The sequence below is a fragment of the Vulpes vulpes genome, chromosome 14, assembly GCF_048418805.1.
Source record: "Vulpes vulpes isolate BD-2025 chromosome 14, VulVul3, whole genome shotgun sequence".
Taxonomy (NCBI): domain Eukaryota; kingdom Metazoa; phylum Chordata; class Mammalia; order Carnivora; family Canidae; genus Vulpes; species Vulpes vulpes.
The window spans coordinates 136,072,553-136,092,077 of record NC_132793.1 but is presented as its reverse complement, the minus strand read 5'-3'; the positions used below and the strand labels follow the sequence as shown (position 1 = coordinate 136,092,077).

At 37.5% G+C, this 19,525-nt stretch overlaps 1 protein-coding gene across 4 annotated transcripts in view; it reads right to left on the bottom strand.

Moving 5' to 3' along the window:
• The window catches only part of KCNIP4 (potassium voltage-gated channel interacting protein 4), a 1,121,260-nt gene that overhangs the window by 869,550 nt on the left and 232,185 nt on the right, over positions 1-19,525 (bottom strand). The window contains exon 1 of one of the 4 annotated variants that reach the window (XM_072737991.1): positions 7,931-8,693. The exons of the other annotated variants lie outside the window; for them this stretch is intronic. Coding sequence (XP_072594092.1) covers positions 7,931-8,018 — 88 coding nt within the window. The 5' untranslated portion in view covers positions 8,019-8,693. Of the gene's footprint in view, positions 1-7,930; positions 8,694-19,525 lie in introns of those variants that run through there. 4 annotated transcript variants of the gene reach the window in all.

The following is a 19,525-nucleotide window of genomic DNA, read 5'->3' as shown; positions in this document are numbered from 1 at the left end:
TTCTATACCTTAGCCCCATCACATCCTACATGTGACATCTTGGGATAGGTTCCCCATGGGCCACTCAAGGGGTAAAGCTCAAGTCTGATAATGTGATTCATAAAGGAACACATTAAGTTATATGAAGTGGATACTTGATTATGAGATCTTTCCCAAAAACTATTTTTGAGCAAATACTATACAATATACTGTGTGTTAGGGGAGAGCTGGAGAATCTACATTTTTAAAGTGCCTCTTAGAGGGGTGTCTGGGTAGCGCAGTCCCTTGAGCGACTGACTCAGTTCCAGTTCACGGCTCACATTGGGATCTCAGGGTGGTGAGATTGAGCCCCGCATAAGACTCTGCAGCATGGAGTCAGCTTAAGTTCCTCTCTCCCTCTCTCTTTCTGTTCTCTCTCTCTCTCTCTTTCTCTCTCAAATAAATATAATTTTAAGTGTCTTTTAGAAGATTCAGATCTACTTGAGGTATGACTCTAATGCCTGGATCTGCTAAATAATACAAGGTGGATGAGTAATTAAATGCTGAACATTATGGGACAGACAACATGTGTACAAAAGTTCAAAACATAAGAAAGTCAGTGCGCGTCAGATGGTGAAGACAGATCCAAGGGGCAGGTAGGAAGTGTAACATCCATGACCTGATTGCTCAGTAAGCCACACAAGTGTTTCTCTGGACAAAGAATAAAACCTTCTGGTGGGCTATGTTGGTAGTTTCTGCAGCAATGAGGTAGTATCGGCATTCTTCCTTCTACAAATAATCCCACTGATCCTCTCTCTCCCAGCTGCTTCCTCACCTTCCTTCCTTGGCTCCCCCATTACCAGCCCCTCTTCTCTACTTCCTTCACAGGAACATGTCTTACAGGCTTACTACTCCCGCTAGGTTGCCCATGGTTCATGCCTCTTCTTGACTAAAACCACATAGTGTAACTCCCCCCTACTTTTGGAAATCTTAGCACATGTTGCTTTGCTGAGTTAACCATCCTGCACTTATTGGCTCTACTGGCAGGGTAACATAGGGCAGGAAGGACTCTCGAAGAAATAGTTTATAAACCACAAGGCTCAGCCCTTAACAAGCACTTAATAAACATTAGTTGAATGAATAAATGGCAATTATAGTTATTGAAAACTAATAAAGGCAAAGGAGTTTAAAAATTGCAGTCGTTTATACAGGTTACTTCCTATTTATTCCTAATTATTAGGCAGCACAATGATGATTAGGTATCCAATTACCTTTGGGAAAAATTCAATTTGAAACAAACAAACAAAAGAAACCCCCAAAACAAACACAGAACATCCTATAGACACCAGATAGGTAATAATGACAAAAGTTACCATTTGCTGAAAGCTTCACAACAACAGAACTATATAGAGGAATATCCCCATTTTACAGATGGATTGATCCCACTCCAAGCAGCCAGGTGATTTTCCTAACTGTAGGATGGGATTGGGGCTCGGGCTGAAATGCCAACATGAGGCTCCCGCCTCTTTCCTCTGTGCCTGCCTTGCCCTCCAGAAGCACATCTAGGTTCTGGGCAGAGACAACAGCTCTCCTGATACTCATTCTCAGAATTCTTTTTTTTTTTTCACTTTTAATATAATATGTTTATGTTATGGTCTGTAAGACTGTGATGAAAAGACATTAGAGGAAGCACAACAGAGCAAGAGAGGGAGCCAGACACGAGGCACGTAAAGGAGGGGGCCAAATGGTGGAAGGCTTTATGTGAGTTTACTTCCCTGAGCAAACTTGGTACATTTCTCCTCCCACCCTGGCCATGCATCCAGTTCTCTCTGACTCACTTCCCCCTTTGAAAATCATGATTATTGCCCCTCCTCAGCCAGTCTGAAGTATTGATCTCCTTCACAGTCCTAAGCATTCACCTTTAAAAAACTAAACAGAGGTCCCAAAGAGAAAACCTTTTGAGACATTCTGATGTTATTGCGGTATCTCTATCAGACAGGAGAAATGGATAGTGTTAGGCATAGAGCCATCCATTGCAGAGGCTTGATAAAAACTAAGCTTGTTTATCAAATTGGTTAGCATATACTGCAAAAAATATAGCAGCGCTGATTTCTATCATGGCCAGGTGGACTTTGCTTTCTTCCGCAAGCAAGGGCAGCTCCTTAGATCTTGGCCTCCCTGCCCACCAACCCACCATTGTATCCCAACACTGGAAAAGAAAATAGACTTTATCAAAGAAAATTTACCATCATACCTAGCATACGTGACCCATAGCCACGTCGTACTGGCCATAATACTGTTCTATGTAACAAATATTACATGGCTTTCTTGTGTCTTAACCTGATGGATCACAGTGACATCTCCTCTGAAAAGAGCCACTTTATTTGAAGGTAGAGGTTTGTTTTCCTTATAAAGTTTAAGAAGCTCACAGAGAAATTTCAGACAGAAGCTCTGTGGTCAAAATGAAAGATAAGCAAGGATGGTGAAAGACATGGTAGAAGGATGGAAGCCTTAGAGGCACCGAGGGAGATGATTAGCTCCTTCAGGCCACTTTCAATACTTTCTGAGGGGAATGGACAGGACCCATCTTAATACTTTTAAACAAAGGAGGCCTTGCCAGTGGGAATGCCTATGGTGGCTTAAAATCATAAATAGGGCCATGAGCATATTTCCCTGCTTGGAGTGGGTTTCCTACTAGCTTCCAGAATGGGGTCAGCCAGTGGAATCATTAGCAATAAATCTGAAGGATAGGAGGAAGGAGAGGCCAGCAACTTTTTACCCCGGGGGTTCCCTACCTCTCAGCTCTCTGTGGTTGGCAGTGTCCCTGGACTAAAGGCCACATCTTTTGTCAAGCAGCCCTCTCTGCATATGGTTTCCCTCTTCAGGCTTCAGAGAAGGTTCCCTCCCTTGGCCCCTCAGCAGTCTGCTATTACCAGCTTCAGGGGTACACATTACCCCTGTTGGTTCCCTTAAATCCCACCCACATACACGGTCCCTTTATTAAATTGTTTTCCTGAGTGTGAGATCTCTTTCCTGCCAGGAAATCACTGTTACATATCACAACCAATGTACACCATCCTCAACAGTCTAGGTCCCGTGATGTGAAACTTTAATATTTCTTTAAGGACTTAGATGAAGTGTTGATGACTAATTGCCAAAGTTTCTGGTAAGAGAGCACCAATTACTTCAACCAACAAGGGCAAATGCAGCTCCTTTGATGGATATCAGCTCTTCTCTTTAGACTGTATGCAACACATTGATTATTTTTGCCCATCAGTCAAGGAATGAGTTTTAGGAGAATATCACAGAGATGGGATCACTGACTAGTTTGAAGTTCTCACAATGACAAAAACAGTGTTCTATGAAGTCTTTAAGCCCTGGGAGTTTACATCATATGCTAATTATGTGGTAAGGAACATCAAATACAAGGTCATTAATCATTAGCATGCAGATTTCCTTCTGAAACGAAAGGGACAACCAGTGTATGTCTGCATATATAGGTGTTTTTTCCACTGATTTCAGGGATCCTCTACTTAGATGTGGTAACAATGGTGGAATCTGAAGAGATGAGGCAAGACGCTGAATCCCTCAAAATATCCCTTCACTCCTTAATGCAAAGTTCAACTCATTAACAGAGACCACAATATCTCTCCCAATAAAGTTTAAAATATATATTCTGCTGGGAAAAGCCATACAGTGGCATATATTCCCTGTCAGTCAAATATAAACACCATCCTTTGCTTTCTTCTTACCTGAGGGCAGGTTTCAATAGAAGCAGCACCAGAAAACTGAGTCTATCATGGCGGCACTTTCTGTGCATTTCAATAATGCAAGTTTTACATAGCGCTATAAGGAATATAATCTCACTTTATAATGAAGTTCAAGTGAATTAAAAAATTAATCAAGAACAGTCCAAGAGAATTGTAACTGTTTATTCAATCGTCACATATCAGGGCCACATGAACTGGGAAATAGAAATATCTGTCACCTTTACCAGGACTAAAGTTGAGTTTTGAGTTTTGCAAACTTTTAAATATGTGAGGTCTTTGGAAACACACATCCTTTGCAGGAGATGTGTCTGCCTAGTGTTCAAATGTGGTAGGGATGGGGACAGAAGAGAAGGTTGGAGGGGCTGAAGACTTGATCTTGTGATTTGTAATCAGGAGGAAGAAAGAAGGAAAAAGCAAAAAAGAAGTTGATAGAGCTAGAAACAAGCTCTCTTAATTTTCCGATTTTGCTACACACACACACACACACACACACACACACATACACATACACCCTTTCTCTTCACACTTTAAAAATGTAACATAAAAATGTCTCAATCTTTATATCACCAGTCTTGTGGATGGCTTGATTTCGCAGTGACTTCAACAATGAACATAAGGCTGGAAACAACTCAGTGTAAACTTGAAAAAAGTGTGCTCGCTTCTGGGCACTCTCTTCTCAATCTAAAGTTTTCTACTCGATGAAGTGATGAATGCTTACTTCATGCTTTTAATACTACCATTTCATTAAATTTGAAATACTTCAGCCCACAAGTTAAGTAGTAATTCCATGCTTAACAGGATACTGTGATTTACATTGCTTTCGCTTCCCTTAGGTGGAGAGTTGAACTTGGGCACACCTGTAACTTGTCTTGAAGGCTGACAAGAGCCCTGGGCAATATCCACCCAAAACATATGTTTGGGGCATACTTGCTAATAAGAAGATGACTTCAGATCTTGATTTTTCAAGAAAACTAGGTACATGGAATTGATAAATGTCCAAACACCCTCCAAATTAGTACTATAAAACATTCCAATACTAAATTTCACATATAGAGAAGAAACAGGTCAAAATCTGGTATCTGTGATATCATTCAATCTTTATTAATGGGTCAGCATTTATAGGACAAGGTGTTCTATGCTTTCCTATGGTATACAAATTGCCTATCAAATTGAGCACTCACATTACCAGCATCATATTACAACCCTTATAAATCATCTCAATTTATTTTGAGGTAGGAGAATATATTGGCTATCATGAGCCCCATCTAGAATTGGGTATAATAGGATACATGAGGATGCAGGTCCCAAATCAAGAAGGAATTTGGATAGTTAATCCTGTATTGTGCCTCACTACACTTAACACACCATTAACATGTAACATTTGCTTATGGATTTCTGACAAGTATTATATATAACAAAGGATCTTTAGAAATGCTTCCATTTCCGTGATAAGTAAAGCTAATATATGCGTTTGTAAAATCTACCCTTTGAAGAGTGATTTGCTCTGATAAAATATGTAAAATGTTTCTGCTAAAATAAAATTATTTTATCTGGACAAATCTTTACCAATGAATTTATGTTCTCTATCACAACCATTATTTTAGGTAAATTAGTAATTACTTACAAACAGTCATAGGCATTGTCAAAACTTTATGTGAAAAGCTTTCAGAAGAGGAAGCTGCTTTCCTCCAAATTGTGATAACACCAATAAAACACATCAAAGGAGAGCTTGTTTGCATCCATGAAAATTTCTTTGTGCTTAAAATTATCTGTGTTTGTGTAAAGGCATGGGCATTTGGGGAATCAAATGAAAGGCAACTATCAACAATACAGATTATATATTTTGGAATTAACCTGTTTTCAAACATAAAACAAAATCACTATTTCCTCAGATCACATCTTTAATTGAAAAAGTGAGAATAAAGAGCTTGTTGGTAAAATGAAAAAAAAATCATCCAAGGCATGCTGGTATTGTTTTAAATTTTTGATAACTACAAAGACATATGCTGATTGTTCAGGATACAATTAGCAACTGCTTGCATATCCAACCTTAAAGCAAATTTTTTAAACTAATTCAACTCTGCTTCCTACTTCTTCATTAATTACTAGCCAAGGGACTTGAAAGTGTCCTAATGAATTTTACATTAGATCCTGCAATATGAACAGTGTATATTATCACAGCATCTTGTAAATGCATAAATTGGCTTTTCCAAGTTGCATTTTCAGTGGTTGTAAAGATTCCGGCTAGATCTTACAGTGTTTAGTATTAGAGCCTGAGCTGAAAAGATTTTTAAAAGAAACAAGTTGCTGTAATCACATTTCTCAGGCCATAAATCTATCTTACTACTGTATAATAATCTGTCCTATTTCTCAAAGTTCTTATTTTTTTTCTCTTGTGGCTCAGAAAGAGGAGGAGTCCCACCCATATTGATTTCTAAATATGCATTAAATAAGTCTTGAAAAATTGCTGCTATGCCAGCTTTCCATAAATTTCATTTTATAAATTACCATCCAGTCATTGGACACCCACTGTCTTTTGGAGTCAGTATTTATGGTTTACAACTTCACAACCATTTACCATCTTCATAAGATTCTTTGAAAATGAAAGTTTAAGGAAAAGAGACACAGATCGAGCAGAAAAGGCAGAGAGAACTGCACCTAAACCCAGCACGAAACAGGTAGAACCTTAAAATTGCCTTGCCAAAGAGAAAAATACAGACTACCATGGAAACCTCATAGAAAGCTTTCTTTTTAAAAATATATCTCTAATTTGATAGCAAGATAACAGATCACATACCGAGCACTGTCCAATGAGACACAGCATCACAAAAGGCACTCCATCCTTAATGGAAAGTTTAAAGCAAATATCACATGGATATCATTGATCACATTGATATGATAAAGCAGTCATACTTATGGGACTCTGTAGGGGTAACAGAAATCTAAAAATCTGGGTGGAAAATACAACAGAGCTCAAAGTTAACAAAAGTCAGGTACAGACTCTCAGTGGTTACCCTTAAAAGCATCCGAAGTCACCACAATTTGCACTGCTTAAAGATTAGCACCGGATAACAATCCCAATAACGTTTATACATATTTCGTGCTCCCAGCAATTGATTGATTTTCACATTTATTCTCTCAAAAGCATTTTTCCTTATCATGTTGTTGACAGAATCATATATGTAGTTCTGCTGTTAACCATTAAGAGTTCATTTCCTGGAGCAAATGTTGCTCACATTCATCTCTCAACCCCTGCCTCATAATGTATAGGTTTACTTACTAGTCCTTCTTTCTAATTATTTAAAGAAAATCAATCTGAGTTGAAAAAATAAAGCTAACAAGAGTTCTTCACGGCCAGAATCAAACTATAGTGCTACCAAGCAAGCTTTGTCTCTCAGAAGTTTGATGGTCCATTAAAAATACCTTTCGTCGGAGTCAAAGTAGTTTGGGTCCACCTGCCACTATGTTAATGATGGCACTGCCTACCAATTTCAGGGGCAGCAAAACTGCTGGTTTGGGCTCAGAATTCTGGAACATCTTAAAAATATTTTCTTGCTATCAACACTTAGATTTAAATAGAGTTTCTATTTCAATCGTGCAAATTTTTAAACATCAAAATAACTGCAATGAAACCAATATCAAACCTCTCATGGACATTTTACTCTTTAGCTCTTTTCACATTTTGCTCACATTTTGCAAGAAACTGAGAAATTCCAGAGAAACGGCCTTAACTCTTTCACTGCCAAGCTCTGTGATCAAATACTAGAAATCATCTCTGGATTATAATGATCAAAGAGTTCCAGAGAATTTCTAAATACCTACAAGAAGACAACAGATTAAGTGATTTTTCCAACAAACTGCAGCAAGCAGGAGAGAGAGAGAGAAACCCCTCAGACAAGCATGCATTTAAAAAAAAAAATCTTTCTACTCTGCAGACACTGCTTCCTTAGATTGAGGCACATTTAACAACAACACTGCCAAAAAGACAGGAAAGATACATCCACAGAATTCAGTTCTACCCCCAAATTAGAGCTGCACTGCACACATTTTTAGAAACGTGACTCTTAGCAAACACAATTGTATTTTATTGACAACATTAAAAATAAACACAACACAGAAATAGTGGAGCCTTTCCTATTCCGTTTCCACTTCATTACCATGCTCCACCAACCTCTATTATTTAAAAAAAAAAAAGTCATTACCTGTATGAAGAGAACCTGTTAATAGTCTGAGAAGGTACTGGGCAAATTTCAGTATTTCACGTTTACACCGCTTTCTACAGCCACTCATCTTAAGCAACAAGGTATTCCTCTGATGAGAGCCAGAAGTCTTTGCCAATAAAAAAAAAAAAAAAAGACAGTCTCTGAGGGGAAACTTCTGTCTCAGTTTATGTCACAGGCTGCCTTACAACTCCTGTGGAATTAGCTCTTAGTGCCTGAATCAGAAATTCCTTTTAAAAAAAGCTAGAGAAGCCGGATACGGATAGAACAGTAACAGGATGGTGAAAAGGGGTTGCTTCTCAGTATGGTCACCAAGTTCTTCTGTGGCAACAGATAGGCTGCGGTTCCCACTTGTAGTAACCCACTGTGGTTCAGCTCAGCATCCCCTCTCCAGGAGCAGTTGCAACCTCACGGACCATTCACAGGGAGGCGGGGACTGTGATGCTAGCTCATCAATGAATCAGCATGTAAGCAGGTGAGGGGACAGATGACAGGTCACTGGGGCTGAAACCCTTTGGGTACCAATAAAAAGAGCCAGCTAATGCAATCGAGCCTGAGGGGGGAGCGATCTCACTCTACAGACCTACAAAAATGATCCCCCCTCCAAGAAAGGGAAGTAGAATAGCATGCTGTTCAAGGTCAGACATCAGACAATTCTCTGATACAGTGTTAATCAGATTCAGGAAGCCTAAACAGCAAAAAGGCACGTTTGAGGAGCTGACCCTGATTCTAAACAAATGGAGTTGAAGATTTACCACCAAATGGAGGCAATGCTGTTTTGTCACAGATAAATATATTCCTGTTATGGCCACAGAGGTGGGAAAGAAACTGTTACCTAAATTTGGCTGTGTTTTCAGCACTGTCCAGGCTCAAGTATTTGGAATTTTTTTTAAGTGTCTTATTCAAAATACAGTAGCCTGAAAACCACAGCTCTGAAGCCCCTGTGCTTTGTCTCCAGACAATTCAAGCCCCAAAACTAATTTACTGCATTCACCTAAGAGAAAGAACTGACTCAGTTTCCCCATATTTCCAAAAGGCAAAATACAACTTGCTAGCTCCTTGCCAATTGACTTATTTTGAATTAATGGTGAGAATGAGGATGAGAGTGTGCAGTTTTCACAAAGTACTCTTCTGTTAAGGACAGTGTTGTAGAGGGAGGAAGTGAAATGAAAGCCAGAAAACTACAGGCTGGCCATCTTGGAAGGTACAGAAGGTTTGTTGTTTTTTCTTCTTGAGCACCTTGGGTAATTCCTAGGATTTGTCCAGGCTGTAATTTATCTTCCCAGGGTAGTTTATTTCTTTCTGCTTATTTTGTATAAATATAATATTATCTCCATGAGATTTAGTATATATAGAATGTGCATCCTCTATATTTAAGTACCTAGACAAATCTCCCCCCCACCCTTTTTTTCTCAACAAACCTAATTGGAACTAATATTTTCCAACAATATTATACATGAAATGATGTTCTTTTACAATAAAGAAAGAGGCACTCCAAAACCTTAAACATAAACAGATTGAGGGGGAACTCACTCTTTCTAGAATGCTCCCACATTCCCAGACACAGCAGTGTAACCATTTGAATAGGGTAATAAAACATGTTTTCCAGGAGTTTTCAGAACATCAATTTAGAGTGTTTGAAGTAAAAACAATTTCAGAAACAAAGTTTAGCAACATACGTTTTGAAGGTCTTGCTCATATACATTTGCATGAGTAATGGCATCAAGTTTGAAATAGGCAGAAGAAATAATAATACTGTCATTCCATAGTTGAGCTAATTATTCTAAAGCCTCATTCTCTTATTTATAAAATGGAGATCTATATACTTTATTTGTTTGTTGAAGAGTAAAATAAGATATGCTGGAGACAGAGCGGTAATGGAGAAAGACAAAACTCTGGCACTAAGAACCACATATGGAACATAACAAGTGCTCAGTATACAATTTCTACACAAATTATGTAATATTCAGGGGCACCTGGATGGCTCACTCAGTTAAGTGTCTGCCTTCAGTTCAGGTCATGATCCCAGGGTCCTGGGACTGAGCCCCAAGTCAGGCTCCCTGCTCAATGGAGAACCTGCTTCTCCTTCCCACTTGTGGTTTCTTTCTCTCTTGCTATCTCTCCCTCTCAAATAAATTAATTAAATCTTTTAAAAAATTTTTGTAGTATTCATGGAGCTTAAACTTCAGTATAAAATACAAATTAGTAAAAAAAGAAAGAAAACATAAGAAAACAAGAAAAGAAAAGAAAGAAAACAAGAAAAGAAAAGAAAAAAAGAAAAGAAAAGAAAGAAAAGAAAAGAAAAGAAAAGAAAAGAAAGAAAAGAAAAGAAAAGAAAAGAAAAGAAAAGAAAAGAAAAGAAAAGAAAAGAAAAGAAAAGAAAAGAAAATATCACCTGCAGGTAAGAGCTACGGAGACTATGAAACTAGGTTGATAGAATAGAACATGAGTGGTCAGGGAAGACATCTCTAAGAAAAGACGGTTAACTGGGATATTAATTATAAGAAGGAGCCATATAAATGATCAACCATGAAAAGCTTAGGGGAAAGAAAATGTCAAGTGGAGTATAAAGTTCGTACAAAGACCCCAAGCTAGGAAAGATTTTGACATCGTAAAGGCACAGAAAGAAGGGTGTGGCTGCTGAAGTGCACTGAGCCAGGAGAGTCTTACAGGAAATGATTTCATGAAGACAGGCAGGACGACTAGACAGAGCCTACAAGTGTAGGGCCATGTAGCCAGACTAAGGAGTTTGGAGCTATTCTGTATACCCTGGAAAGTCATTCCTGGGAATAGGGAAACTGTATGATCCATCTGTAATATAAAAGATGGATTGTAGGGTAATAAGAGTAGAAGGAACACCTACGAGGAACATCACAATGGTGGCATGGCCTGGAGTAGAAATGAGAGAAAATCCAATCCCAAGGAATCTAATAATAACAAAACTCCTAGAATTAATGAGTTCAACAAGGTCACAGGACACTAGCTAAACATTGAATCTTACTACTGAAAAATCAATTGTACTAGCAATAAACCTATGGACACTGAAATTCAAAACACAATATCATTTATTATTGCTCAAAAATGAATATTTAGGTATAAATCTAACAAAACATGTGCAAAACTTGTATTCTGAAAACTATAAGAACTCTGATGCAAAAAAAAAGAATATTTAAATAAATAGAGAGATATAGTAAATTCATGTACTGCAAGACTCAACATAGTAAAGATGTCAATTCTCCCCAGACTGATATATAGGCTTAATATTATTCTAAAAATCCCAATCTCAAAATCTCAGTAAGTCTTTTTTTAATATACAGAAGATTATTTTAAATATGCATATTTAAGGAGACAAAGGATCGAATAGCTAAAATGATTTTGAAAAGTAGAGTGAGTCTTGAAATCATTCTACCTGATTTCAAGAGGTATTTAGCTAAGTAATCAAGACTGTGTGCTAATGGTAGAGAGATGGACACATAGTTCAATGGAACAGAATAGAAAGTCTAGAAATAGATCCAATTATGCACAACTGATTTTTGACAAAAATGCCAAAAGCAAGGCAATGAAGGAAACAGCCCTTCAAAGAGCAAACGTCTTTAGGCAAAAAAGTGAACTTTGACCAAGATCTCACATTTTATACAAATATTAGCTCACATTGAATAACACACTTAAATGTAAAACTATAAAAGTTTAAGGAAAAAAAATAGGAGAAATTTTTCAAAATCTTGGACTAGGCAAAGGTTTCTAAGATTTCACACCAAATATATTACTGATAAAGCAGAAAATGATGTCAAATGTCATCAATTTAAAAAGTCAGTCATCAAAGATCCTGTTAAGAGAATGAAAAGATAAGCTATGGAATGGGTACAGATATTTGTAAACCATGTATCTGACAAAGGACTAATATCTAAAATATAGAAAGAACTTTCAAAACTCAACAGTGCTTTATACATGTCAATCTAGAATATGAACAAAAGACAAGCAGAGACATTTCACTGAAAAAAAGATATACTGATGATCCTGGAATTACAACTCTTTGACGTTACAATGATGCAAAGTGATATGCAACCAGCAAAAGCTATACTTCAAATTTTGACTTTTGATCCAGGCTTATGACATGTAGTATAATAATCTCTTGCAATAATGGGCAGCTACAGCTCCCAGTCAGTCAAGCCAAGCAATCACTGGGGTGAGCAACCAATACACTTACAACCATTCCATATCCATATTACCATCCAGTTCTTCACATCTAATACAGTATTCAATAAATTACATGATATAGTCAACATTTTAATCTAAAAGTCTTTATATTACATGATTTTGCCCAACTGTCTGCTAATGCAAGTATTCTAAACAAGTTTAAGGTAGGCTAGGCTAAGCTATAATGTTCAGTAGGTATATTAAATGCACTTTTGACTTACCATATTTTCAACTGATGATGGGATATAACCCATCATAAGTTGAGAAAGATCCTACAGAGGGCAAATAAGCACATGAGAAGATTTTCAACCTCATTAGTCACTCTGACATGCAAAATAAAACTATAATGAGGCATCATTGCACATCTATCACAATGGGTAAAATTAAAAAAAAAAATAGTGATAAGACCAAAGGTTGGCAAGGATGCAGAGAAACTGGAACTTTCATACATTGCTGGTAGGAATGAATAATGGTACAGCCATCCTGAAGAACAGTCTGATAGTTCTTTAAAATTCTAAAAATACATCAACCATATAACCCAGCAATTGCACTCCTGAGCATTTATCCCAAGGAAATGAAAATATATATCCAGACAAAAACCTTGACATAAATTGTTACAGCATAAAAATGTTTATAATATCCCAAACAGGAAACAACCTCGATGCCCTTCAAGAGGTGAATAGCTAAACAAACCATGACACTTCTATTCTATGGAATACTACACAGCAATATAATGTACTACTACTGATAGACACGATTTAGTTGAATCTCAAGGGAATTATGCTGAGTGAAAAAAAGCCTACCTCAAAAGGTTACATACCACATGATTCCATTTATGTAACATTCCTGAAATGACAAAATTATAAAAAGAGGCCAGCTTAGTGGATACCAATGATTAAGGAAATTATAAGGGACACAAGGAAGTAGATGTAGCTATAATAGTGCAACGTGATGGAAATGTTCCCTATTCTGACTGTATGGATGTCAATATCCTACTTGTGATATTCTACTATGGTTTTGCAAGATGTTACCACTGGGAGAAACTGGATACTTTACTTTGGGATCTCTGCATAATTTCTTACAATTGCATATGAATCTACAGTTATCTCGAAAATAAAAGTTTACCTCAAAATTAAATAAATAAAAATTTTAAAAAAATGTAGCACCTACTATGCCTTACTATTTAAGGGTCTTAATATACATAAGTAAACCAAATAGACAAAACCAGTGATTCACGGAACTTATAACGGGGAGAAAGAGTAAAATGTGTAAGAATAGAGTACACCAGATGGAGGGAGGTGACAGCAGTGGAGGTAACTGAGGTGATCAGAAAACTCTTCACTGAGGTGACATTTAAGCAAAGATTTGAAGGAGGTGCAAGCATGAGCCAAGCGGATACCGAGAGTACACGGATGCATGCGATCTCTCTGTAGCTTCTGGACAGTCCATCCATATTCCGCCATTCATTCTGTTGGGGAACTTTCCTGAAATCAGCCCTCTGTGAAAAGCTCAGTTTTGGTGTGGAAGCCCAGAGCTCCAACCTGATCAATCTTTTCTCTAGGGAACACAATCACAAATTGCTGATTTTTGTTGGGGAATCCGTCGCCTGTATCTATTTATTGTTGGGAGGTGTGTCAGAGAAATATTGTAAATGCTATCCTTAGGAAAACAAAACAAAATTAAGACAATAAATATAAAGTGCTACAGAGTATTCGAAAATAAAAAAGAAAAATACTCTTAATTACCAGCTAATTTAACCAGTATAACCATTACCTCCAATAATATCAATGATCAAAGTTCCCTGTTCAAAAATAGCAAGTGTCCTCAGTGCCTCAGAAATGCTTGTGTTGTCCATCACCACGGTCATTAACAGAGAAATGTGAGTAAACTTTACAACAGCTCACAGAGGCTCCAAGATTTTACAGATGAACAAACAACTTAGCACTTTAGCACATGGTACAGTGGCTACTAACGTTTCTTGCAGAAAAGTTACAGGTCAATTTAATTTAAAGACAAACTGTCACACTATGTGGTACAAACCAAAGGTCCTATGAGAGATGATTCCACAAGCAACCAGTAGTCTTGTTAAGTAAGTTACTGAGAAACATGAACCTGCAGGCTAATTTTAAGATGTATTTTCCTTCATTGCATTTTGGATGATTTTTTTTTTTTACTCCATCTTTTTGACAAGTCTGAGCGAAACGAGCCTTAAACATACCTGGACCACCTTTTGCCCCTTAGAATAGAAGAATAAGCAGGAATGATGATTACGGGAAGATGGTTGGCTTTCCTTCAAGGAAGAGAGAAGTCAGTGATTGCTGTTTTGCCACTTGGAGCCTTCCCCCAAATTCTGCTCCTCTCAATAGATCTTGGTGTATTCTGTGTGTCTCAGTGGGAAAAGACATTGTTATGCTTTTCAAATTGTCACAAGTTGCAAAATTAAACATGTGCAGCTTAAAAATAGCTCACCATGGGGCTGCAGAGAGAAGCAGAGCAGAGCCTTGCGGCAAATCACAGGTTTTGAAAGTGGGTCTTGATAAAATATCAGACTAGCTACCGTCCATTAGAGAGGAATATCCCAATGCCAGGTCCATTATTATTCCAGAAACATCACTCTTCACCTACTTCAATAAATAAGGAGCATGCCAACACACTCTTTTGCATCAAGTTTGGAAACAGCTTTCTGAATACAAAGCAAGTCAAAATCCAACTCTCTGGCATGAGAAGTCCCTCTCTCGTGTGCCTAGGTCTAAAGCAACCCAAAACATCTAATGCACATTCTAGATAATACCTAGATAATGCAATTTTCAAGTGTTCTATTGTAACTTAATGGTCTCATGCAATGAGACCAAAACTATTGATATGAGAATTGTGTATCATCAATACATACAAATATTTGTATATGAACAGATACATCAATATAAATTATGAAAGTCTTTTAAAAACTGGGGGGCTGAAGAAGTGATTTTTTTTCCAGAAAATGAAATTCTAGCTATTTTGTTTGGCTTTGGCTTGTTTTAAGAGAGAGAGTTGCAGTTTTTCCAACATTAGTGTTCAGAGATAAGCAAAAAGTGTCTATGACACAAGCACATATTTTAGGGAAACGGTCCATTGGAAATATGTGCTAGCTCGAGCTGAGGGCTCCTTCAGTGGGGTTCCACCTACCTGGAGCCCTATGTAAAAAGCTTATTATTGCTGTGGGAACTGAGAACAGATGCATTTTGTTGATGGACAGCCCCAAGAGTCAGAGTCAGATAGATGCACAGTACTTAAAAGAAAATAAAAATATATCGAAGAGTCCTACAAGCAGAGATACGGCTGAGATCGGGGGTGTAGAAATGAGCTCTGTGCCAGCATGTGGCCCTTTGAAGACAGTAGACCAAGAGCCACCAGAAGGAAAGCTACCACCTTCTTAGGCACAGATTTATGCCCCGATTATTAAAAAAAAAAAAAAAAGAGAGAGAGAGAGAGGGAGAGAGAAAGAGAGAGAGAGAGACTCTGGTGTGTTCCAAGGCCCATTCTTCCACAAAATGAGGCTGAAAACTGCATTCTGAAAGAATTTATATTAGCTTATTTTCCTTGCAATTTATTATTTTTGCCACTTTCTAATGAGGCATATATAGTAAGGAACTGGCATTCTACATTAGCACTGGATTTAAATCTAGAATTATTTACTCAAATTCATTTTACTCAGCTATGAAGCATCCTTGCAATCTCCCATGGTTATTGGGAATATATTTTTTAAGATTTTATGTATTTATTCATGAGAAACAGAGAGAGAGAAAGAGAGAGAGAGAGAGAGGCAGAGATACAGGCAGAGGGAGAAGCAGGTTCCACGCAGGGAGCCTGACATGAGACTCAATCCTGGGTCTCCAGGATCAGGCCCTGAGCTGAAGATGGCTCTAAACCACTGAGCCACCTGGGCTGCCTGGTTATTGGGAATATTAAAACAATGCCCTAAAAAAGTATAGCAATTTTACAGTGTCTATATCTATCTATCTATCTATCTATCTATCTATCTACACACACACATATATATAAATATATATTTATATGTATATATTTATACATACATATATAAAATTGATGGGCATAAATTCTTGGGATCTACTTTTGGGATTCTTGGTATATTATTGAGATCCCAAGAATTTATCCCTATCAATTTTATCCACACTCCTACCCTGTTTTTCTCAAAATAGGGTTTAGAGCCTATTTGCATGAGAACCACCTAGAATGCAGACTTCATGGTCCCCACCTTCAACAGGATCCTGTAATATGTGACAGGGAATCTTACAAATTTAATATCTCCTGCATTCTCAAAAACAGAATTTTGATAATCTAAGCAACCAAAGCCAACTACCTTCTTGGAATGCAAAGTCAAAGAAAAGATCATCATTTAAAGATCATGAAATTATGGATCTATAAAAGTTCCAACAATCCATGAGACAGTTCAGCATGCAGTTGTTGTGACGTTGGGATGTGGTTTTGGTAGCATATCCCCAGACTTCCATTTCAAAACAAAGCAAAAATGTCAAGGAAGCTCTATTTTCGATTATATCAAAGACAATCAATAGACAGGTTTAAAACAATCAGGATGCTCATTTGGCTTCAGCAAAAGCCATCAACCACAAGCAATCCTGTGGTGTCTACTTGAATCTAAAGGATGCACGTAGGCTTGGTGACACAACCTTTTTATACCGTTTTACCAGAATGGCCAATGCATTTAAAAACAGTCCACATAACATGATTCAAAGTTCAGTATCCAGCATGCTAATTTTCTTCCCTCCTCTAATACATTTTTCTCGAGGATTAGTCTTTCTTTTCCAATTACCATATTAACAATTTGGTTAAGCTGAACTCCAGCCAATGAGGTTAGTTTTTGTTTGTTTTGTAAGGAAGAGGCACAGAACTTTCTGTCTCATTCTCTTGTGTGGTGAGATGTCAGAAAAGACAATTTCGGGTCTGGGGTAACTAAGGGAAGGGCAGTATAATTAAAAAAAAATTAAAGAAGCAATAAATATGTTAGCCTTCCCCTAACCCCCAACTAACATAAACAAATAAATGATGGGTTGATTTAGTGAATTCTTAATTGAGTTTCTATCACTTACCAGGCAGATCTCAGGAATTAAGTTTCAGATGATGATGCTAGGGTACATACTGGGCATTTAGAAATGCTGATCTAACATTCAGAATAAAAGTCAAGGTTGAAGGTCACATTTCGAAGCCATCTGTGTAGAAGTGACAGTTAAAGCTGAATATGGATGGAACCCCTGATGGAGACAGAGGTGACCTACAAGGCTCTTGTCACACGATCCCAGTTATAAATGGCTTTGCCCTACTTTTCATTCAAGACTGAACTGCCTTACACTATTTATCATAAAACAGGTAAGTTTTTTAAAAGATGCAAATGTTTAAAAAATCAAAGAGGAGTTTAAAATCAAAACCAAGAAAACAAAAAACTAAAGACTGTATGAAATAACTGCGATATTAAAACTGAAATATTCTTGGTTTGTTCAACAAAAAAAGGATTTCCTCATTGACATAAACAGCTAGAAACACGAGATGCCATGGCATTAGATATTTACTCAGTACCATTATACATCAGGTCATGATTCTCTTTGGTGTGAGTATTCACTTTCATAAAGTTCCTGCTAAAGTTTCCATGGATGCTTTTACAACCAAACAAATGCCATGGCCAAATGCCTAAAAAGCAACACATATCCTAGCCCTGCAGATAATAATTACCTATGTCATACCATGACAACCTCTAGAGCTGCAGGTACAGGTGACTTTCGAATTAAATTAGTATGCCATTATGGAAGACAAAGCAATGAAACACCAAAGGAATGCAACTGCTGCCACTCTCCCAAAACTATATGTTCTTGCCCCTGACTTACATAAAGCAAAATATTAGATCACACAGAAAATACTTGTTTCACAGTTTGTGTCACAACCTTAAATTCAGTTTTGACTAGCTGGAGAACAAGAACGTCTTAGAATCCTCTGTGCCTTTTGCATGTCCTTGAGTGCGCCCTAAGGATTCATTTCCAAACAGCAGTCTGAAGATCAGCACACGGCACACACTCCCCTGGAACTCACTGCCATACGCCCGTCTCATCAGAGCAACGTGATTAAATATTCAGGATCCTGCCATGGTGGTGCAGAGCAAAGTAATGCAGGGCTCTGACCTTCTCTAGGAAAATCAGTCAGGGAACAAATGCGTGACAATGGGTGACACTAACTATGTGCTGTAACTGAAGAGCACCTAATGCAGTTTTCATGTTACACACTCTCCAGCACGGTAAATGCACTATTAAACTCTCAGTGCACAAGTCATACTAAAAGCCTCCCTAATGCATGCTGCAAATGCATATTCAGAGCCCTCCATGGCTGACCCTCGCACCATGTGAACTTCATGGCCAACGTGCCAGGCGTGGGAGGCCATGGACTAAGTCAGGCTTGCATTCTGGATCTTTCAAGGACCGAAGTTGGGCAAGTCGCTACGGGTCTCCATTTCTGAGTCTGAAAAATGAGGGCATTGGGTTCAATAACCCCCGCCTTCTCTTCCAACTTAAAAAAAAAGTATAAATATCTACAAAAGGAGCTCTCTCTATATATATTTTAAATAGCCACATACTGTTCCATGACATGGACATGCTTTAATTCATTCCCCATACCTCCACCAACAGATACGCAGGATGTATTCAGTTGTCCAGATACCACAAACAATACTGCATAAATAACCCTACATGCACATCCTTAGGATGGGGAGCTTTTGTTTCTATAGGTTTGTACCATTTACTTAGAGGCATATCTATTACATACTGGTAAGTGAGAAAAGTTACAAAAACATATATATATATATATATATATATATATATATATATATATATATACACACACACATATATATATAAATAACCCTAATTTTGTGAAATAAAACTGCATTCTCTACATGTGCATATCTCCTTTGTAAAGAATGAAAACCTAATTCACTAGAGGGAGAGAACAAATGATATAAGAAAAAACAAAACTCCAGCAAAATGTAAGCCCTTGTGATATAATGCTAACATCTAAGATATAAAACTATGAAATTTATGAAAATTCTATTTCTATGAGAAATATGCATAGATTAAGGGAAAACATTAATCTCATTTAGTGTTGAGTAATTTAGGCAATTTTTTACTTGAATTCCTTGCAGTATTTTTATACTGCTTTTGCAAAAAATGTAACATATAGACAAAAGGAAAAATAATGAGTCTATGATGTGAACTTTCCTTAGAAATTCTATGCTTGCAAAATACCAACGGTATCTATTTGTTGAATATGCTTTCTGGGCAGGGCACCATTGTGAAAAATTTTGTTGAGTTACCTAATTTT